The following is a 23,382-nucleotide window of genomic DNA, read 5'->3' as shown; positions in this document are numbered from 1 at the left end:
TATTATATATATATATAAACAAAACCCATGTTATAAGTCTTGCTGTTGATATAGACTTGTTGTAAGTGAACTAATGATAGAGTACTGTGTTCCGAGGTCGCCACTGATCAAACTACCGAGGTAAATATTGGCTGGGTCACCCAAGACGGTGAGTCAAAGTTGAGTACAGAGGTGATTGGGCTCACTGACATAAGACAACAAAGTGGTTGGCGGACCAATAAGGAGCGAGAAAGCCTTAGTGTGATTTAGCGAGATGTCTCTCTCATTGACTCATCCCTCTTACTGACTCAACCCACCCATCCACTGACTCAACTCATTAGATAGTACCTATTGTGACAGTCGTCAATAGTCACGAATTGGTACATTCTTAGCTTTTAAATAGTAGTATACTGACTAATTCTTTTAAAATAAATTAAGCTAAAACAGAATCTTAAATATTCCTAGGCCTAGTATAGTACACATATGTACTATATTAGGCCTTAGATATCGTGTATTAGGCCTAGGAAGGTTAGGTTAGGGTTAGTTTGTCTTGGCCGAGGTTGGAGACCAAATGCTTCACCCAGTTTTTAACGTTAATTGTTGCTGGGTATATGCCCAACAAGGACGGGTCAGGGTTTGTATAATGAAACGTGTCATTTGATATAGTGCACTTGGGCTGGACGGTAGAGCGACGGTCTCGCGTCATGCAGGTCGGCGTTCAATCCCCGACCGTCCACAAGTGGTTGGGGCACCATTCCTTCCCTCCCCCGTCCAAAATCCTTATATCCTGATCCCTTCCAAGTAGAATCAAGTCAGTTAGGAGTCATTTGGGGGCTTGGCTCTCGACTCGCAATCGAGGATCCATAGAGAAGGTTCAGTACTCGAACAGAAGCGGTTGGGCACGTTGCCTTACACCTAATGCATCTGTTCTGATACCTTGTGCGAGCCGGTCGGCCGAGCGGACAGCACGCTGGACTTGTGATCCTGTGGTCCTGGGTTCGATCCCAGGCGCCGGCGAGAAACAATGGGCAGAGTTTCTTTCACCCTATGCCCCTGTTACCTAGCAGTAAAATAGGTACCTGGGTGTTAGTCAGCTGTCACGGGCTGCTTCCTGGGGGTGGAGGCCTGGTCGAGGACCGAGCCGCGGGGACACTAAAAAGCCCCGAAATCACCTCAAGATAGAAGATAGCATCCCCTAGCAGCTCCGTTATTCACTCATACCTCTCTGGTATGCTAACCTCTGACTCTCGCTCAACTTTCACTCTGCGCTCAAGTATCAGGTGGGTGAGGCCAGTGACTGTTTAAGGAGTGTTGTGTGCCTTATACCTGAGCTTCCCTGATCTCTGATACTCGATACTGTGAGTAAATATTCATTCTTAACTCTGCCCGTTGCTTCTCCCTCTCGCATCCTTGTTGCAAGGTCCTGCAGATATGTTGCAGAAGGCTGTTTGATCAAGTGTTTGCAATATTTTCCGCCCAAATGTCATCTTGCACAGTGTGTGTGTGTTTGGTAATGTGCGTGTGTGTGTGTGTGTGTGTGTGTGTGTGTGTGTGTGTGTGTGTGTGTGTGTGTGTGTGTGTGTGTGTGTGTGTGTGTGTGTGTGCGTGCGTGTGTGTGTGTGTGTGTGCGTGCGTGCGTGATCCTGTTTCACTTTCTCACACAAGGTTTAAGTTCAAGGCAACGGAAACGATTTCAACCCAAAATATAACAAACACATTCCTGTTCATTCCAGCGAACTGGCTCTCAAATTGTGTGTGTGTTCACCGACCTGTGTGTGTGTGTGTGTGTGTGTTGAACAATAGTATATTATCTATTGAACACATTTACATTCTTCACCAAAGGTATGTAAATTGTTCACCAGGTATTACATATGTAACTTGTGTTCTTAACATGTGTGTACATTTTTCACATGTGTAATATACTGTATTAGGCATAAGATGTATTATTCCTAATACAACACATGTGTGTGTATCAAGGCTACTCAGTATATTAAGCGTATAGCAAGCTACATTAAATATACAGCAATAGGCTGTATACTGTATACACCAGAGGGACAAAGTGACACACTGTACACATGGAGAATGAGACACAGGGACACAGAGGTTAGTATCATGTGTCTCCAGTATACATATCATCAGGGGGTGATATGTATACCAGGTGGTGAGCCTGCTGTATACCAGGTGGTGAGTCTGCTGTATACCAGGTGGTGAGTCTGCTGTATACCAGGCGGTGAGTATACCCCAGGTATACCCGCTATACGCACCTCTGTAAGTGACGACACTAGGAAGGAATGTGCAATGTCTGTTAGTTTCGAAGATTTTTATCAGTCTTGGAAGACGAGATGGTTGACATTTGGGTGTCCGGGGGGGAAGAGGGGGAGAGGGGGGCTTGGGGGGGACTGGGAAAGGGGGGAGGGAAGGATGAGAGGTAGGGGGAACTAGGGGATGGGTAGGGTAACCTGTTATTATTGTTTTAGATTGAGCTACTGGGAACCAAAATTTGCAAGTAGCACGGGCTATGGTGAGCCCGTAGTGGACTTACCTGGCACAGGAGCGGGGCAAGTAGCACGGGCTATGGTGAGCCCGTAGTGGACTTACCCGGCACAGGAGCGGGGCTGTGACCTGGTCCTTGGCCGGACATATATGCGCTCCGGCCAGAGCTCCCGGGACTCACTATAGCTCCTACTCCCTTGAGAGTCTTCAGTGAGTGATCCACATACACATCACTCTCCCGGGACATTAGCTGTGGGGCTTCCTGTGTGTGTGTGTGTGTGTGTGTGTGTGTGTGTGTGTGTGTGTGTGTGTGTGTGTGTGTGTGTGTGTGTGTGTGTGTGTGTGTGTGTGTGTGTGTACTCACCTAGTTGTACTCACCTATTTGTGCATGCGGGGGTTGAGCTTTGGCTCTTAGGTCCCGCCTCTCAACTGTCAATCAACAGGTGTTCAGGTTCCTGAGCCTACTGGGCTCTGTCATATCTACACTTGAAACTGTGTATGGAGTCAGCCTCCACCACATCACTGCCTACTGCCTAATGCATTCCATTTGTCAACCACTCTGACACTAAAAAAGTCCTTTCTAATATCTCTGTGGCTCATTTGGGCACTCAGTTTCCACCTGTGTGTGTGTGTGTGTGTGTGTGTGTGTGTGTGTGTGTGTGTGTGTGTGTGTGTGTGTGTGTGTGTGTGTGTGTGTGTGTGTGTGTGTGTATACCTGGAACATACTTATCGACAAGCGAAAATCCAGTTGCGCGGGATTCGAAGGGGCCGTGTGTGGGTTGAGGGCATAGGCTAAGGGCATGGGTTTGAATGGCATGGGTTGAACGGAATAGGTGTCAGGAACCCCTGATATAAGTGAGGTTTCTGTCGCTGTAATAGGCTTTGGGAGTGCCACACTGGACTCCAGTAAATGTCAGGGTCGTGGCGCTGCTGGAATCCTCTTTGTGAGATTCCAGGAGCTTGGCGTTCAGCGGCTGTTAACCCAAATCTCCTGGAACACAACATTACCAAAGAAGGAGGTGACCTTGTCTGATCCGCTTGACGCCCTGACAGGTCATTGGCTTGAGCTATATGGCTGTATGTACGTGTCAGGTGTGTTGATGTACGTGTCAGTGGTACTTTAATGATATTACTGGCACTTAGGCTTTATTTATTTTATTTCTCTAGCCTCGTCTAACCTAACCTAACCAATAATAACTAGGCTGGGGCAGACTTAGCCTAGCTGCGGCTGACCCAACGGGCTGCTGTGGCTGAGTAGAAGCCAGGGTCAGCTTCACTTAGCTAGGAGGAAGCCAGGGCCAGCTTCACTTAGCTAGGAGGAAGCCAGGGTCAGCTTCACTTAGCTAGGAGGAAGCCAGGGCCAGCTTCACTTAGCTAGGAGGAAGCCAGGGTCAGCTTCACTTAGCTAGGAGGAAGCCAGGGTCAGCTTCACTTAGCTAGGAGGAAGCCAGGGTTTCGTAAAGGGTTGTGTAACGTGGGTTGTAGTGGTAACAAGCAGGGACTGGCAAGATGCTACGGGCTCACCATAGCCCGTGCTACATGGACACTTCGTTCTGAATAGCTAAATCTGAAACAGCAACAGCTGGTGGCAACAGTGCGATAATATTTAGAAGTGAAGTACGAGATATTTTTTAGATTTTTCTTTGAGTTTTTTTAGAGTAATTGTGCTAACATTTACGTGGTATGCATGACCCATTAAAGTGGCCCTTCCCCTCCCCCCATGCCCCTGTAAAGCAATATGGTATGCCCCATTAACATTGTTTCTCCAGGTGGTAGAGTAATTAACGTTGTTGAAGCGACTGATGTTGTGCCGTTGTTGCCCGGAGTGAGAAACCCAGTTCATCAACAATTTGATTTAGAAACTGTGCGAGGCTTTTTTATTAGTTAGTACTGTATTAATAAATCTATGCCAGTTAGTACTGTATTAATAAATCTATGCCAGTTAGTACTGTATTAATAAATCTATGCCAGTTAGTACTGTATTAATAAATCTATGCCAGTTAGTACTGTATTAATAAATCTATGCCAGCCCCAGCCTCCTGTTTAGAGAGGACTTAAGAGTAATGCGGTGGACTATGGTACGTATATTGTATAATGGACAATTATAAAGTAGAATTTGGTGCTGTTGAATTTGGCCTAACCGGAAAAGGTTTTGTATTTTATAGTGTTCATAAAACCTATTCATCGTAGGCCTAATATACGCTATCTGAGGCGTAGCCTTTGGGTGCCTCTGGGTGTCTCTGAGTGCCTCTGGGTGCCTCTGAGTGTCTCCGGGTGCCTCTGAGTGTCTGTGGGTGCCTCTGAGTGCCTCTGGGTGTCTTTGAGTGCCTCTGAGTGCCTCTGGGTGCCCCTGGGTGCCTCTGAGTGCCTCTGGGTGCCTCTGGGTGCCTCTGGGTGCCTCTGAGTGCCTCTGAGTGTCTCCGGGTGCCTCTGAGTGCCTCTAAGTGCCTCTGGGTGCCTCTGGGTGCCTCTGAGTGTCTCTGGGTGCCTCTGAGTGCCTCTGGGTGCCTCTGAGTGAAGGACCTAAGTATCCTCCAAGCTTAGAGGTGTGCTGGCGGCACTAAGCCCCCTGTAGGCTACACAGGGAGCCGACAAGCTGGTCAGTGGCGGGTTTAGCTGGTGGTTGGGTCTGGCGTTCAGCAAGAGAAGAGAGACACCCCCCCCCTGTACCTCTGGGAGGGGGGGGGGGGTGTTCGACTCACCGCTGGGACTTGTGGGGGGGGTATGGGGGGGAAGGGGGGTATGGGGGGAAGGGGGGATCTTCTTGGGTACTAAGACCGATGATGGGGAGGTGGTGGAGAAGGTTAGGTTAGGTTACATCTGTGTATTAGCAACGTCGTTGTCATGTCTCCCTTAGTCCTTCTTTCCTATAGACTGGTGAGGTTCAGGTCCTCTTACCCCGTCTCATGGAGGATAGAGCGACGGTCTAGCTTCACGCTGGTCGGCGTTCAATCCCCGACCGTGCTACTTGCCCCGCTCCTGTGCCAGGTAAGTCCACTACGGGCTCGCCATAGCCCGTGCTACTTGCCCCGCTCCTGTGCCAGGTAAGTCCACTACGGGCTCACCATAGCCCGTGCTACTTGAAACTTGTTCCCAGTAGCTGAATCTTATACAACAACAACAACGTCTAGTAGCCATTTCTCAGACCATCTCGCGAGGTTGTCTAGTTCAGTTTTGCAATGTATGGCAATCCTCTCATGTTTTCATTCGCCTCAGTAGTTTAGCATCATCAGCAGACATTGATAAGGATGAGTTTAATTACTCCTTGTATTAAAGCGTATATACATAGATTAGTAACAGAATGGGACCCCTTAGTACCGAACCTTGAGGCACTCCACTGTTACCTCTATCTGTCTTGATAGAGGTCTCTCTCTCTGTCTGTCTGTCTGTCTCTCTCTGTCTCTCTCTCTCTCTCTCTCTCTCTCTCTCTCTCTCTCTCTCTCTCTCTCTCTCTCTCTCTCTCTCTCTCTCTCTCTCTCTCTCTCTCTCTCTCATGTGTGTACAGCCTGGTGTGAGTGTGTTGGGGCCACACACGACCAGTTGGGTGTCTGGTCGCCTGGCTGTTGTTGTTGTTTAAGATTCAGCTACTGGGAACAACAAAGAGTTCCAAGTAGCACGGGCTATGGTGAGCCCGTAGTGGACTTACCTGGCACAGGAGCGGGGCAAGTAGCACGGGCTATGGTGAGCCCGTAGTGGACTTACCCGGCACAGGAGCGGGGCTGTAACTGCCTGGCTGGCTCTCCGCTTGGCTTATATTCCTTCATTTACTTTGCAGTGCAGATGGAACCGCGTGTCGTTTAAGGTGGTGGTGTGGGGGACCGGGGAAGACGGGGAGGTGACAGTGGGAGGGGTGACAGTGGGAGGGGTGATAGTGGGAAGGGGTGACAGGGGGTGACGGTAGGGGTGAGCCAGACAGAGCTGTGACCCCACACCTCGACTACTACTTTCTCTCTCCACTGCTTCACTGTCTCTTACTTCCTGGCTTCCTCCTGTCATCTTAATGACTCTATATATATATATATATATATATATCTTGACCTCTATATGCATATCTATATATATATACAGGATATATAGTTGTATTGACCCCGAGACGTGAGGCAGCATAGGTTTCTATTGATCAACCTGTTTCGCCTCTGGCAATATTTACAGCCTCAGAGAGCAGAATTAAAACGCCTTCTGGGGAAATATCTTAAGAAGTTTAATTTCTTATTCTCTCCTATCACGCCAAGTTTTTTTTGTTTAGAAAATTTTACAAAACGTGTCTATGAGGAATGTGTTGAACTCTCTCTCTCACCAGTCACTTAAGAGGCAGTGTGAGTGTGGCAGGTTACAGCTGGCGTTTCCTCTCTGAACTGCACCACTTGAAATGCTGGAATAAGGGATTCGTCACTTTTGGATCCTTATGTTTCCATAGCTGGTTTATAACCCACTCATTCTAGCACCTGAGGCCTCCGGAGAGTTCCAGGAGACCTCCAGAGAGTTCCAGGAGGCCTCCGGAGAGTTCCAGGAGGCCTCCGGAGACTTCCAGGATGCCTCCGGAGACTTCCAGGAGGCCTCCGGAGACTTCCAGGATGCCTCAGGTGCCTCCTGAAACTGGAGAGCTCAGTTGTTGCATGATCTTTGCATGGAAACCTCCGTTGCATGATCAAAGACTCTATGAAGCTAGTAGTGATCCCTTCCAATCAGATCTGTTGTAGCAGAGGCGAGTGTCAGCCGTTGGTAAAACAGGAAGAGATGTTGGGGCGTGTTAATGTATAGGTACCATAGAATTAGTCGACTGTTGTGGGTTGCATCTCGAGCAAGGGCAGCCGTTAGCCTAGGGAAGACCTGGATGAACCTAATAGGTTCACTGTCCCCCCGGACATTAGGGGAAAATCGCTTGAGCTAGGGGGATTTTTCCCCTAGATCACTAGCAAGACCAAGGTTAGGGGAAGAGTTTACGGGCTATTCATGCCCGTGCCACCTTTTGGGTGGCTTAATCTTCATGAATCAAACAGTGGAAGAGTAAGAGAGGGGCGGCGGTAGTGTGGTCAAAGGGCAGAGAAGGGGAAGAGCGGGAAAGAAAGAAAAGGGAGAGGAGATATAAACTGAATATTGAAAGAATGAGCTGAAGAAAACGAGTTGGTTAGGGAAAGTGGGAAAGGGAAATTGGAGAGAGACAGCTGTGTGAGAAGGGGGGAGTGGGAGGGAAAGCAGGGGAAGGGGTGTCTGGGAGGGGATGGAAGGGGGCGGGGGGGGGGCAGAGGTAAAGATAAAAAACTAAATGAAAGTTACGTTACTCTTGAGTTTTCCACTTATTCGCTCTGTTTCTTGGACATTTGTTGGTGTTCACAAGTTCACATCTTGTGTGTGAGTTCAAGTCCCGTGTTCTCTCCCTTAAAAGTGTTCACATTTGCGTTACTTTTAGCACGTTGCGGTCCGAACGCGGGTTCAAATCCACCGCCCTGCTCCAAAGATATATTGATCCATTAATCTGTTGTGTCTCTGGTAAGCATCTTAAGTTGTTGCTTGGTAAAGCGTCCGTTATTTATCACGATTTTTAATTAAACGTGGTTATAATTTTTTTAATTAAATTGTTAATTTAATTTAATTTTAATTAATTCAAATAAATTATTTAATTAAGTTGTTGGAATAACGATTAGATCCAGTCTTTAATTCTTTTCCAAACTTTAAGTTACTGCAAGACGGGTCTAAGGTACTTAGCGTCTTTGAGAAGTTGACAGTGATCTTGGTGCAATTTTTGCAATATACTCATGAGTTAAAAGCATTTCTCAAGGTAATTAGCATATCATTCGTATACTTTCATATATGGAATTCGTACACAGAGGTCTGTAGGGAAAGTTACCTTGCTCTATATTGCCCAACTTGTTTCGTATTTTGGCTCTATTTCATGCAGTGTGTGAGGTCCTTAATTGTGAAATTAGCTGCTAGTTGGCCCTATGGGAGCCGGTCGGCCGAGCGGACAGCACGCTGGACTTGTGATCCTGTGGTCCTGGGTTCGATCCCAGGCGCCGGCGAGAAACAATGGGCAGAGTTTCTTTCACCCTATGCCCCTGTTACCTAGCAGTAAAATGGGTACCTGAGTGTTAGTCAGCTGTCACGGGCTGCTTCCTGGGGGTGGAGGCCTGGTCGAGGACCGAGCCGCGGGGACACAAAAGCCCCGAAATCATCTCAAGATAGATAACCTTCCCCTTATGAGAGGCTTGTCTTAGTGAGTTTATGAGAATGTTGAGAAACATATGTGAGTAAGATATGTCTGGGATGCTCTCGGACGTAAGTTCGAATCCTCGTCACGGCCCTTGTGGATTTGCTTATATCTGAGGGAGCTTTGGAGTCACGTCTGAGTGAGTTTATGAGAGGGTTGTGTTTGCTGAGATTTCTAGACGCTGTTTCTATGGTATGGAAAGTGTTTGTGTCTTGTATGTATTTTATTTGTTTGTTAGTTGGGCCCACAGTTTGTGTATATATATAATATATATATATATATATATATATATATATATATATATATATATATATATATATATATATATATATATATATATATGTCGTACCTAGTAGCCAGAACGCACTTCTGACCCTACTATGCAAGGCCCCATTTGCCTAATAAGCCAAGTTTTTCTGAATTAATATTTTTTCTCTAATTTTTTTCTTATGAAGGCTATGCTTATGATAAAGCTACCCATTTCATTAAGTATGAGGACAATTTTTTGTTATTGGAGTTAAAATTAACGTAGATATATCACCGAACCTAACCAACCCTACCTAACCTAACCTAACCTATCTTTATAGGTTAGGTTAGGTAGCCGAAAAAGTTAGGTTAGGTTAGGTTAGGTAGGTTAGGTAGTCGAAAAACAATTAATTCATGAAAACTTGGCTTATTAGGCAAATCGGGCCTTGCATAGTTGGCTGACAAGTGCGTTCTGGCTATTAGGTACGACATATATATATATATATATATATATATATATATATATATATATATATATATATATATATATATATATATATATATATATATATATATATATATATATTACGTGGTTAAACTAATGTACATGTGTGTGATTTTTATTTTCTTGGTAGTAAAGAGTTAAAATATTGTATTATCGTACGTGATATTGTATAAATAAAATAATGTATTTCGTTCATGCGCGTAAGGAACCTCAGTATGTATGTATGTATTAGTTTGTATGAGACTGCTAGATTTACACTCGTATGAAGAGGTTGCAACTACACGGACTGCATTCGCAATAGCGTTGTGTGTGTGTGTGTGTGTGTGTGTGTGTGTGTGTGTGTGTGTGTTGACATTAGCTTCAGTATTTGGGGTGTTGATTGCGTGTGTGCCAGTGAGCACTTACGTATGGCTCAATGGATGTCAGACAAGGGATTGCATCATTGCAAAGAGTGGCTGTTGCTAAGTAGCTTCCTGTCTCCCTCTTACATTCACTTACACAGGGTTCAGTAGCGTCATTTTCTGCTGCTACTGGGTTCAGTAGCGTCATTTTCTGCTGCTACTGGGTTCAGTAGCCTCATTTTCTGCTGCTACTGGGTTCAGTAGCGTCATTTTCTGCTGCTACTGGGTTCAGTAGCCTCATTTTCTGCTGCTACTGGGTTCAGTAGCCTCATTTTCTGCTGCTACTGGGTTCAGTAGCCTCATTTTCTGCTGCTACTGGGTTCAGTAGCCTCATTTTCTGCTGCTACTGGGTTCAGTAGCCTCATTTTCTGCTGCTACTGGGTTTAGTAGCCTCATTTTCTGCTGCTACTGGGTTCAGTAGCGTCATTTTCTGCTGCTACTGGGTTCAGTAGCCTCATTTTCTGCTGCTACTGGGTCAAGGGGGCCATCTTCTCCTCATATTCCCTCATAGAAGGTTCTCCTGCTGGTCATATTCACTCACAAGAAAAAGGATGAGAAGGGAAACTACAGAATTTTACAAAAAAATGTTTCTATTTCATCTTAAGAATAGTAGTATAAATAAATAATATTATAGGCAATATGTACATAGATTGGTATAAATAGTAGCATATATACAAAACTAAATCTGAATATGATAAAAATAAGTTATTGTGTAAGAGTAGTTGACCAACACCGGGTCCCAACACCTGTACAATATGCACAAAACAAGCCTTGCTAAATAACAGAGTACAGCGACGAAGTGATCCTAGAGGAGCTTAGCAGGTCGACCTCGGCCGCAAGCGGCTTCCAGTGCACTTCGAGGAGACTATAGGCACGTTAAGAGAGAAAGCAGGCAGGAGCCCCCCACCTGGGGAGAGTACACTGTCCGGTCAAGGCTTGGAGTGTCCGTATCCGCCGGGAAGTGGGTGAGATGGTGCGGATTACGTACACCTGTGAGAGTTTGTGTGGTGACAGGGGGATATGAGCGCCCCACACCTGTCCTAGCCACACTAGGGGGTAGGGGGAGATCTCCCTACATAATGGGGGGTGTCAGAAACACCTGCACCACGCCCATTAGCTGCTGTTGTTGTCCTGTGTAGTGCTGATGCGTCGTCGGGCCTCAGCGCTGAAGCCTTTAGAGCCGTCGGGACCTTTGGGGAACCGGACGACGCCGTCGGGGAGGAAGAGAGATCCCTGTGAGACCCTGTTAGGCCGGGTGACCGGGGGCCGAGAGCCCACCACAGGAGACGCGGCCGAGGCTGCGGACGCCGCAGCGGCGGCCAAGAGGTGCCTCTGCACCCAGGAGGACGACGAGGGCGGCGACCCCAGCTGGAACTCCGTGCAGGACTTGCTCTTGGGGCGATTCCTGCGGGCCTCGACCACGGCGGAGAGTTCCTTCAGGTTAGGAGACTGCGTCTGCGGCAGTGAGAGACACTTGCGGCGCGGGTACCGCTGGTAGCCGCAGTCGCTGTCGGAGGTGGTGCTGTCCTTGCGGGTCTTGCCCGCGGTGCTGTTCTTGCGGCTGGCGGGACCCTTCTGCTGCTGGTTGCTTATGACGCTGTTCTTGCGACTGTTGGGCTGCGAGGTCTTCTGCTGCTGGATCTTCTCCTGCTTCTTCTGAGCCTCGGGGAGGATGGGCACCACCTTCATCCCGTCCTCGTTGGACATCTCCGTGGCGGCCTTGGCGGCCTCGGGCACCTCGAACTCCACCCAGGCGCAGTTGGTGTCCGTGAGCGCCGGGTGCTTGGCGGTGAGGCCCTTGAGATCCTGCGGGAGGGCGCTGCCGGCGCGCACCACCCTGATGAAGGCGATCTCCCCGCAGGAGGAGAACAGCTCGGAGACCGACTGTATGCTGGGCTTCTCCAGCTGGAGCCCGAGGACCAGGACGGCGCAGGTCACCGGGACCTCCTCCAGGTCCGGCAGCGGCTCCACGCGACGGATCTTGGTGCCCACGTCGTTGATCTGGATCTTGGAGGAGCAGCGGTTGAGGGCGTGGGCCACCACCCTCCAGTCCTTCGTCAGCTGCTTCACCTTCTTGAAGGACGACACCAGCTTGAGGGACACGTAGCCCTCCTTGTTGCGACGGATGTGCTTGAGCAGGAACTTGTCCTTGGCGACGTTGGCGTCGCTGAAGTAGAACTCCACCTGGGCGACGATGCGGGTCATGAGATCTTCGTCGGGGACCACCATGTCGGGCTCCCGCTCGGCCTCGATGCCGGAGTCCCGACCGCCTTCCTCGCTGCCGTCGGACACGACGCTCGACGACCTCTCCGAGCGGGGCTCGAGCTCGGACCCGTCCTGCGGCTCCTGGCCCTCAGGCTCGAGGCCCTCAGGGGCGGAGTCCGCCTGGATGCCCTCCTCCTCCATGCTGCCGACACTCTCGCACGAGTCCTGCCGCCCCAGCTTGGCGGCCAGCTCCGGCGGGAGTGACACCTGCACCGTCAGGCGCCCCTGTCGCCCGCCCGTCGGCGCCCCGTCGGCACCATCTGTCTTGATGGACACTACCACGCTGTCGGACACGACGACATTGTCTACCACGACAGCATCTGTCGTGACGACAAAGGTGGCGCCCGGGTCGGCGACCTGGCACTCCTCCGCTACCGAAGCCATCACAATAAATATCACAGAGAATTAACGATCAACACTGATGTAGTTTGGGGTCAGGGGCGAGTGAACAGTCTTCAGGGCCTATAGACGAACAGTCTAGAAAACCCTTACTTCACTACAGACCGCGTGTGAGCACACTACCCTGGGGTGGACTGGCAGCTGCGACACGCCTCGCTCAACTGCCGCACTTCGAACCCCGCCCGCGATATATACTTTCACCCGTGACGTCACGCCGCGGGGCGGGGCCTCGCGCGCTGACGCAATTCCCGCCAAAACTATTTGCGGGTCTTTCTCTTCACTTCTGGACTTGGTTACACGTGTTTGACTTGCTCATACGACGCATAAACGGCCGCTGGGGTGGTTGGGAGGGTGAGAAGGGGTGGTTGTTGGGTAGTTGAGTGGTGGGGAGGTGGTTTGTGTGTTGGGGGGATGGTTGGGGGAGGAGCTGAGGGGGTGACAATGTTAAGGGCACCACAGGGCCACCCTCCCTTGCCGACCCCAGCCGCTGTCACTTTCGTCCGGGTCAGCCAGCTGTTGACACGCTGCTCTACACGCACCTCTCGACCCCTCTCACGCACCTCACGCAATTCTCGACCCTCCTCACGCAATTCTCGACCCTCCTCACGCAATTCTCGACCCTCCGCACGCACTTCCCCACCCTCTAACAACCGCTTTGGACCCTACTTACGCCAGATACGACCCTCCGCACGCCATTCCCAGCTGTCCACAAGCCTCGAACGAGAAAAATCGACCTTATTCCTTCAACACCAAACTCACCATTACAATAAATATGACAGAAATGCTCTCTGAGCTTCGCTATGACGTCCCTATATCAGCTCGCTATCTGTTTGGCCTGTCTACTGATTGTGTTGCTGTCCTCCCTGTTTGACTGTCCTCGCTATCTGCTAGCTGACAGCCTATTCCTTGCTATCTCCTCATTGTCTGCCAGATTTCGCTATCTCCCCCCTGTCTGCCAGACTTCGTTATCTCCTCCTTGTCTGCCAGACTTCGCTATCAGATCCCTACCTAGTCATCCCACAGAATCTACACTCACAGTCTGCTTATCACGAAGGGAAATCCACGAGTGGTGACAATCAGCGAAGTGTGTGGTCGTGTCTGCTCTCCTGGACTTTCCCTTGTGTGAATCATCTCTGCTGCTGCTGGCTGCTGGCACCTTCCCAGCGGGTCGTGACTTACCTTGCACCAGGTGGAGGAGGCTGCTCACGTCTTGAAGGAGTTCATCAATCAATCAAGCGGTGGTGTGGGATGGCTGCTATGTGTGTGGCTGTTTGGTGGTGGTCTGCGTCGACCAGACACCACACACACTAGAAGGTGAAGGGACGACGACGACGACGACGTTTCGGTCCGTCCTGGACCATTCTCAAAGTCGATTGTGTCGATTCTGCGATTTCGTGGCAATGTGTCGACTCGCGAAGGTGCTATGTTATTTTAGTTACATTATTTTTTCCTGTGTATAGAATACACAGAATGTTTATAACTGTGTATAATTTGCGTATAACTGAATCATGTATTTGGGTGATTAGTCTTGTATAAATGGTAATGTACTCACCTAATAGTCTAATAGCCTAATAGTCTAATAGTCTGTATGCCTGTGTTCGAGGGGTGGGGTTTGCGAACTATCAGAAGGAAAGCGCCAAGCCTTTACGACTGTATAGCACTGGAAAGGGGTCAGGATAAGGATTTGGGATAGGACGGAGGGAAGGAATGGTGCCACAACCACTTGTGGACGGTCGGGGATTGAACGCCGACCTGCATGTAGCGAGACCGTCGCTCTACCGTCCAGCCCAAGTGGTTGGGGGGGGGGAGGTTTTGATCTAGCTAATAAAGAAGTCGTCGTATATGAAATAGCTATAGTTTTGTCGTTAAAGGAAGATTAGTGATTGATTGATACTGCAAATACTGATTATTGATGGAAATACATCTCAAAGGGACAGAATAGACTAGGCTATAGTTGTTGTGTTAGATACAGCTACTCTGAAGAAAATGTCCATGTAGCACGGGCTATGGCGAGCCCGGAAGTTGGGCTAATTTCTACCCCTCGTGTATTTAACGTCCGTTACGGGTTATCTTGAAGTTATCTTGAGATGATTTCGGGGCTTAGCGTTCCCGCGGCCCGGTCCTCGACCAGGCGCATCAGGGTGAAAGGAACCCTACCCATTTGTTTCCGCCTCCACCGGGGGGGGGGGGGAGAGAGAGGAGGCGGGAACCTCAGGACTACGAATCCGAAGCGCTGTCCTCTCAGCTGTCAGGCCCCGCTCCTGTGCCAGGTAAGTTACGGACTCACCATAGCCCGTGCTACTTGCCCCGCTCCTGTGCCAGGTAAGTCCACTACGGGCTCACCATAGCCCGTGCTACTTGCCCCGCTCCTGTGCCAGGTAAGTCCACTACGGGCTCACCATAGCCCGTGCTACTTGCCCCGCTCCTGTGCCAGGTATGTCCACTACGGGCTCACCATAGCACGTGCTACTTGCCCCGCTCCTGTGCCAGGTAAGTCCACTACGGGCTCACCATAGCCCGTGCTACTTGGAGCTTGTCCCGAGTAACTAAATCTATAACAAGAGGTGGCACGGGCATGAATAGCCCGTACAATGTACACTGCGTATTAAAGTGTACAGCACAAGAGCACATATAAGATCTTCACGTTTTAATGTTAGAAGAACGTAATTCTAACGTTACGAAGTATGATGTCATTCAGGAATGTATATTGCTTTTTCCAAAGAAATTATTAATGCCAGCTCGGGGTGAATGTATCTGGGATGTCGTAATTATTACTCCCTCCTGTTTCTTTCATGTCGAGTTTTCAGTCATTTTGCCACTTTCTAATATGTCGCTGAGAAGCAATATCATCTTGGACTTGGACTTTAACCGTGCAACTACAGAGTCACTGTGTCACAGTCACTGTATTAGTCACTACAGTCACTGTATCTGAGTCACTGTGTCACAGTCACTACAGACTCACTATATCACAGTCACTACAGTCACTGTATTAGTCACTACACTCACTATCACAGTCACTGTATCAGAGTCACTACAGACTCACTGTATCATTCACTACAGTCACTGTATCAGTCACTACAGACTCACTGTATCAGTCACTACAGTCACTGTATCATTCACTACAGACTCACTGTATCAGAGTCACTACAGTCACTGTATCAGTCACTACAGACTCACTGTATCAGAGTCACTACAGTCACTGTATCAGTCACTACAATACTACAGTCAGATGTGATGATGTTGTTGGTGTTATAGATTCAGCTACTCGGAACAAGTTCCAAGATACTATATAAATATAGTATCTCGCATTTCATTGGGGAATCGAACATTGTATTTTTCGAATGGTTTCTGCAGTCATTGACCTCTCCCACTCTCTCCCCTCTCAATTTTTTTTTTTATTAATACATGAGGTACATGTATTAATTATTAGTGCCCCCCCCTCTCAATTTTTTTTTATTAGGTACATCTGCATTAGTGCAGCTACCCTAGACTATATGAAGTGGAGTACAGTGTGTCAAAAAAGCTAACTAGGTGATGCTAAAAAAATCCCCATCACACAGGATGGTTAGTCATACAGAGGCATGTGATAGGCAGTCTGCACTGGCAGACTCCGGATGCATTTTGAGGATATCATCAACACAAGAGTGAATAAGGCAGCAGTGGTAATACAAGTCCCCATCTCGCAGGAGGGTTAGTCATACAGGGACATATGTTTAGTAGCCTGAACTGGCAAATTTTGGGTGTAATATGAGGATATCTTCAAGAACACGAGAGGTAATAAAGTAATTGCAAAGCTCCAGGTACCTCATACCAACTGGTCTGAAAGGTCTAATAACTGGGCATTCAGTGATGTAGTGTGGGAGATCATGCCACAGTTCCTGCTCACACAGTTTGCACATGGAGTGCTCAGGATTGTTAGATCCGTCACCTGCAGCCACCTGCCACAGGTAACGGAAAAAACGAATAAATCTAGGGACTCTGCCAACCATATTTCGCCGATTAGGTGATTTTGGGGAGGGGGGAGTGTCCCAATTAGGCCCGACCCCTTCGGGCCTAAGGACCGTAGGACCAATAGGACCTACCCCCAGCAGCCTATATCCGTTCAGTACCCCAAACCAGTCACCCTGCAAAGTCGGGTGAAGCTACCTCCCCCCCCCAGCCTACAGCCTCCATTCTTATCCAAACAACTAGACAAACTGACATACAAACAATAGTCTAACAAACGTGGTGGTAGGGGGGGGGGGGTAGGGTAAACAAATCCACAAGGGCCGTGACGAGGATTCGAACCTACGTCCGAGATCATTCCATATCGACTGAGCTACGATATGGATAAAAGAATTTGTTCATTTGATGCATCACGCTATTGTGATTTCTGTGTGTAGTGGTAGGGTAGTTTTGGAGGTTGTGGTGGTTAGAGATGGTGGTAGTTAGTGGTGGTTGGAGTATAGTGACGTATAGGTGGTATACGCGGAGGACAGTATACTGACTCTCACTGTATATTTGGCACTGATGGCGCGTGGCACTCTTGTGGGTGTTTACTATTTGGCACTAAGGAATCGAGTGCCGACTTTTCCTATTGTTGTTGTTATAGATTCAGCTACTCGGAACAAGTTCCAAGTAGCACGGGCTATGGTGAGCCCGTAGTGGACTTACCTGGCACAGGGGCGGGGCAAGTAGCACGGGCTATGGTGAGCCCGTAGTGGACTTACCTGGCACAGGGGCGGGGCAAGTAGCACGGGCTATGGTGAGCCCGTAGTGGACTTACCTGGCACAGGAGCGGGGCAAGTAGCACGGGCTATGGTGAGCCCGTAGTGGACTTACCTGGCACAGGGGCGGGGCAAGTAGCACGGGCTATGGTGAGCCCGTAGTGGACTTACCTGGCACAGGGGCGGGGCAAGTAGCACGGGCTATGGTGAGCCCGTAGTGGACTTACCCGGCACAGGAGCGGGGCAAGTAGCACGGGCTATGGTGAGCCCGTAGTGGACTTACCTGGCACAGGGGCGGGGCAAGTAGCACGGGCTATGGTGAGCCCGTAGTGGACTTACCTGGCACAGGGGCGGGGCAAGTAGCACGGGCTATGGTGAGCCCGTAGTGGACTTACCTGGCACAGGAGCGGGGCAAGTAGCACGGGCTATGGTGAGCCCGTAGTGGACTTACCTGGCACAGGGGCGGGGCAAGTAGCACGGGCTATGGTGAGCCCGTAGTGGACTTACCTGGCACAGGGGCGGGGCAAGTAGCACGGGCTATGGTGAGCCCGTAGTGGACTTACCCGGCACAGGAGCGGGGCAAGTAGCACGGGCTATGGTGAGCCCGTAGTGGACTTACCTGGCACAGGGGCGGGGCAAGTAGCACGGGCTATGGTGAGCCCGTAGTGGACTTACCTGGCACAGGGGCGGGGCAAGTAGCACGTGCTATGGTGAGCCCGTAGTGGACTTACCTGGCACAGGGGCGGGGCAAGTAGCACGGGCTATGGTGAGCCCGTAGTGGACTTACCTGGCACAGGAGCGGGGCAAGTAGCACGGGCTATGGTGAGCCCGTAACTTTGTGCGTGTGCATGTGTGCGTGTGCGTGTGCGTGTGCGTGTGCGTGTGTGTGTGTGTGTGTGTGTGTGTGTGTGTGTGTGTGTGTGTGTGTGTGTGTGTGTGTGTGTGTGTGTGTGTGTGCGCGCGCGTGTGTGCGCGCGCGTGTGTGCGTGGAGGTTATGGGGGTACTAAGGTGGGGTAGAATTAGAGGTCACGCTGCGTGCGTGTGCGTGCATGGCAAGAGTGGTGTGAGGGTGGGTGGGGGGGGGGGGAGAGGTGAGTGAGGGGTGGAGTAGTAGAGTTGAGGGCGGGGGGGAGGGGGGAGGGTATGGGGCAGGGTGGAGAGATGGGGGGGAGGGGCAAAACAAGGCCAAGGTCTACTGGTTGTTGAGATCCACCTGGCTGTTGTTTCTATCACCTTACATGTTGCTTCCCTGCCCCCCTCCCTCCCCCCCCTCTCCCTCACCCCTCCCCTCCCTCACCCCTCCCCTCCCTCACCCCTACAACACCCCCACCCATTATCTAATTAAACAATAACATTCTATTACACTTTACACAAGTTAGTCAATATTATTGTATGGTAAGGTGACCTTACCTGTCCCAGGGTCAATACACACCTGGTGTATTGACTATTTGTCTCTGCAGAATCGAGCTATTAGCTCTTGGACCCCGCCTTTCTAACCAATCTATAATTTTTTTCCTCTATGTCTACTATATATATTTTTCTCTCTAACGTAAACACATCCCCAGGATGTGTGTGCCCGTAGTTGCTGTTTAACTGGCAGGAATCTGTTTACTGCTGGGTGAACAGGGGCATGAGGGTGAAGGAAGTTTTGTATATTTGTTTCCGCGTCCGTTGGGAATCGGAACCGGGTCATTAGGATTACGATCTCCCGAGCGCTATCCACTCAGCCACGGGGGTCCCCCTCCGGTGTGTGAGTGTGTGTGTGTGTGCGTGTGGGCGTGTGGGCGTGTGTGTGTGTGTGTGTGTGTGTGTGTGTGTGTGTGTGTGTGTGTGTGTGTGTGTGCGTGTGGGCGTGTGTGTGTGTGTGTGTGCGTGTGGGCGTGTGTGTGTGTGTGTGTGCGTGTGGGCGTGTGGGAAGACACTATCACCATTGAGGGCGTGGATGCCAGGCTCTGGCAAGACCTCGTACCCCCTCCCCCCCTCTCACACACACACACACACACACACACACACACACACACACACACACACACACACACACACACACACACCACAATAATGCCCGCAGACCGACTCGGGTACTCCAGGCATCGCACTTGGCACTGCGTTTCCACTACCACATAGCTACGAGTCTGCTACGCTTGGCGCTATGTTTGGGCCCTCCAAGGGGGTCGAGTGGGCACTAAGACTACCCACAAGGTCGACCTCATCCTTCAACCTAAAGCATAAATCACCATTTAACTGGCGTAGACGAACGAGTCATTTGAGGACGTGAATCAGATGAATCGCTGTTCCGATCACCGGGTGACGAGACTCGAGTCTCTGCTTCGAGCAATGATTCAGAGGCTCGAATCATTCCTGCGTTTGTATCGTACATGATGAATCGAGTCATTCTTAGTTCTAAGAATCGACTCATCTGGAGACAATGCTCACCCAAGCTACGGCTGACTCCTAAGATATATTTATAAACTTCAACGTTGTGTGTGTGCTTAAAATTGGTATATATATACTCATATATAAAATAATTATATTATATATCAGATTTTTGTGTAATAGGCAAAGGTTAGGTTAGACGTTTTAGGCTCTGCCGGCGTTTATATTTATTTGTTGTACGTTGAAGCATTTGGAGAGCTTCGAGCCGAACAGAGGACATGAACGAAGCACTGTTCGAGAAAAGTTCGAACGTCATTAATTGCGAATCACGCGTGAAATGTTTTTCACGTATAAACAGAGCTTTGGAGTAGGATTAAAGAGTTTTTGGGCTTTGTTTATGAGGACGGCTGGTCGAGGACAACACCAAACCTCTCAAAGCAGCCACACAATGATTCAGACAACCTATTCTCACCAACTTTGGCTGAATGCTCGTTAAACCCGCTGCCAAACCCCTGTTCATGATGGTGAAAATAAATGTGGCACTCGACTCACAAGTGATGACCTTTTGAACTTTTCTATAACAGGTTTTTTCTATAACTTTTCTATAATAGCTTTTTTTTGCCATATCCGTGTGTTCGAATCCCACTTCTAAATGCTTTACCCACGTACTGCAAAATATCTGCTGGGCTGTGTAGGCCAGGGGCCAGATTCACGAAAGCACTTACGCAAACACTTACGAACCTGTACATCTTTTCTCAATCTTTGGCGGCTTTGTTTACAATTATTAAACATCTATTGGACCTGGTGTAAAGGCAAAGTTGTACATCCACCAACAGCTTGGTTGTACAACTCTGTGTACATTCCGTTGTTGCTACGAACGTAAACCTTAGTTTACATTGATAAACTACAGGTCGTTACCAGTATGGGGCCAGATTCACGAAGCAGTTACGCAAGTACTTACGAACGTGTACATCTTTCCTCAATCTTAGACGGCTTTGGTTACATTTATTAAACAGTTTACAAGCGTGAAAACTTGCCAATCAACTGTTGTTATTGTTATAAACAGCCTCCTGGTGCTTCGGAGCTCATTAACTGTTTAATAATTGTAAACAAAGCCGCCAAAGATTGAGAAAAGATGGACAGGTTCGTAAGTGTTTCGTGAATCTGACCCATATAGTTTCTTGAGGCAAAAGGACATGATGTTACTATTTCATTCAAGGTAGGGTGATTAGTCTCCTTGAAGTGGTTAGAGAAACGTTTTGAGAATGATTTTTAAGATGTTGTAATTGTAGTAGAGGGGGAAGTGGAGCTGTTGATTAGTGGAGGGGGGGAAGTGGAGTCGGTGGGAGAGAAGGCCATTCTGCTTCTCTCTTTTCTTTCGCGGGACTGCATTCATTTCTATCATCTATACAGTATTTATTCGTTATTCCCTCTTCATTTCCTTCACTTTATCATCATTTTCATTCATCTTATTTCACTTTCTTCTTTCAACCCCTCCTCCGTTTTCTTTAATTTACCTGAGAGGCGGTAACGCTAGTGGCCTTGAGGAGGACAGGAAGCTGGCGGTTTGTCGAAGGTCCTCTCCGCCTTTTGTGCCTTGTTAATTTATCCCCCCTTCTTCCGTTTTCTTTAAACTTCCCATTTTCGTTTCCGTTCCTGTTCCTCGTTCCTTATTTGTTCCGCTGTTCGCCCTCATGATGTTACCAGCCTGCATGTGTCACTCTGGCCTTGTGGTACCTGCACGCACACGCGCGTGCGTGTTTGTGTGTGTGTGTGTGTGTGTGTGTGTGTGTGTGTGTGTGTGTGTGTGTGTGTGTGTGTGTGTGTGTGTGTGTGAGTGTGTGTGTGTGTGTGTGTGTGTGTGTGTGTGTGTGTGTGTGTGTGTGTGTGTGTGTGTGTGTGTGTGCGTGTGTGTGTGTGTGTGTGTGTGTGTGTGTGTGTGTGTGTGTGTGTGTGTGTGTGTGTATTCACCTATTTGTCCTCCTACAACCTGTCCTCCTACAGCCTGTGCTCCTACAACCTGTCCTCCTACAACCCTGTCCTCCTACAGCCTGTCTTCCTACACCCTGTCCTCCTACAGCCTGTCCTCCTACACCCTGTCCTCCTACAACCTGTCCTCCTACAACCTGTCCCCCTATAACCTGTCCTCCTACAACCTGTCCTACACCCTGTCCTCCTACAACCTGTCCTCCTACAACCTGTCCTCCTACAACCTGTCCTCCTACACCCTGTCCTCCTACAACCTGTCCTCCTACAACCTGTCCTCCTACAACCCTGTCCTCCTACAGCCTTTCCTCCTACAGCCTGTCCTCCTACAACCTGTCCTCCTACAACCTGTCCCCCTATAACCTGTCCTCCTACAACCTGTCCTCCTACAACCTGTCCTCCTATAACCTGTCCTCCTACAACCTGTCCTCCTATAACCTGTCCTCCTACAGCCTGTCCTCCTACAGCCTGTCCTCCTACAGCCTGTCCTCCTACAACCTGTCCTCCTACAACCTGTCCTCCTACATAGAACGTCGCTTTTCGCACGTATGCGTTACATAAGGCTAGAAAATTGTCGTATTAGAAAATGGAAGCGGCTGACGAACTGTCCCATTTTCTGTTGTGGGTCCTCTGGCAGGTTAGGATAAGGGCACTTTACATTGACCGTTTTTTTGAGGTTGTGGGACCTCAGGAGGACGGGGCTGCTGTGAGGGCTTTGGTGGTCTGCAGGCTGCGAGAACAAACAGGCTCGTAGATCAAGCAAGCATCGAGAGAACCATTCGCCATTGTAGATGGCAAGATTAGGGAAAACTCTTGAAATTCTTCACAGGTAAAAACGAAGAGAGGGAGAGAGAGGGAGAGAGAGAGAGAGAGAGAGAGAGAGAGAGAGAGAGAGAGAGAGAGAGAGAGAGAGAGAGAGAGAGAGAGAGAGAGAGAGAGAGAGAGAGATAAGAGAGAGATAAGAGAGAGACAGAGACAGAAGAGAGAGAGAGAGACAGACAGACAGACAGAGAGAGACTTGTTCCCAACATTCAAATTGCTCTCCCTGTCTCCTCCCTCCCTCAATTACCCCTCCCTCCCGTCTATAAACTGTCTCAGCAGCTTCCTCCTCCTCCTCCCCCCCCTCACTCTCACTTGGAGAAGTGAGAGAAGTGAGAGGAAGTGAGAGAGGATGGAAGAGAACAAGGCCATCATCTGGAACAACCTTGAGATGACTGAGTCGCCATTAACTACTTCCTCGTGAGACAGGAACAGGAAGACTGGAGACGGGAGTAGAGGTGAGAGGAAGACAGAGGGGGGGGGGCGGGGGGGGGGGTAGAAGAGAGGTAGATACGTGCGAGAGAGGAATATGGTAGATGAGGTAGGTTTGGGAGAGGATGCTGGATCGTGTGTCTATCTACCACTCTACTTTAATTACTTCTACACCTTCATACATCTGTTACAACAACAGCACGAGCGGTAGGTTACTGTATTCCATTGATGTATTATGCAGCAGTGGCAAGTACTGTATTTCATTGATGTATTATGTAACAGTGTCAGGTACTGTATTCCTGCAAGCTGTATAACATCAGTATATACATCCTCTGTATGAAGTAGACCCCCCTTAACCTACTGAGTCCGATGCAAAGAAAACGGGGGATATCTAGGAGCTGTTGCTTATCACAGTAGGCTACATTTTCATAACGTTGGTTCCCCCCAGAACGTACAAAACACGACCTATGAGGGTTGACGGGTGAGTTTGAAGGATGACGGGTGAGTTTGAAGGATGACGGGTGAGTTTGAAGGATGACGGGTGAGGGGTGTGGGCGTGACGTAGTTAA

General features: G+C 49.2%; 1 protein-coding gene and 1 long non-coding RNA gene across 2 annotated transcripts in view; one reads left to right on the top strand and one right to left on the bottom strand.

Moving 5' to 3' along the window:
• LOC123745620 (uncharacterized) overlaps window positions 1-23,382 on the top strand; it is a 73,678-nt gene that overhangs the window by 4,783 nt on the left and 45,513 nt on the right. The window lies entirely within an intron of this gene.
• LOC123745621 (la-related protein 6-like) lies at window positions 10,405-12,676 on the bottom strand. The gene has a single exon (XM_045726349.2). It carries the CDS (start codon window positions 12,479-12,481, stop codon window positions 10,946-10,948), a length of 1,536 nt encoding a protein of 511 aa, XP_045582305.1. The 5' UTR covers window positions 12,482-12,676; the 3' UTR covers window positions 10,405-10,945.

The sequence above is a fragment of the Procambarus clarkii genome, chromosome 71 (assembly GCF_040958095.1).
Source record: "Procambarus clarkii isolate CNS0578487 chromosome 71, FALCON_Pclarkii_2.0, whole genome shotgun sequence".
Taxonomy (NCBI): domain Eukaryota; kingdom Metazoa; phylum Arthropoda; class Malacostraca; order Decapoda; family Cambaridae; genus Procambarus; species Procambarus clarkii.
This window is presented reverse-complemented; position numbering and strand designations above follow the sequence as displayed.

Bases quoted from the DNA above. Each gene is read 5' to 3' on its own strand.
- LOC123745621 (XM_045726349.2), bottom strand. From the start codon at position 12,481: ATGGCTTCGGTAGCGGAGGAGTGCCAGGTCGCCGACCCGGGCGCCACC.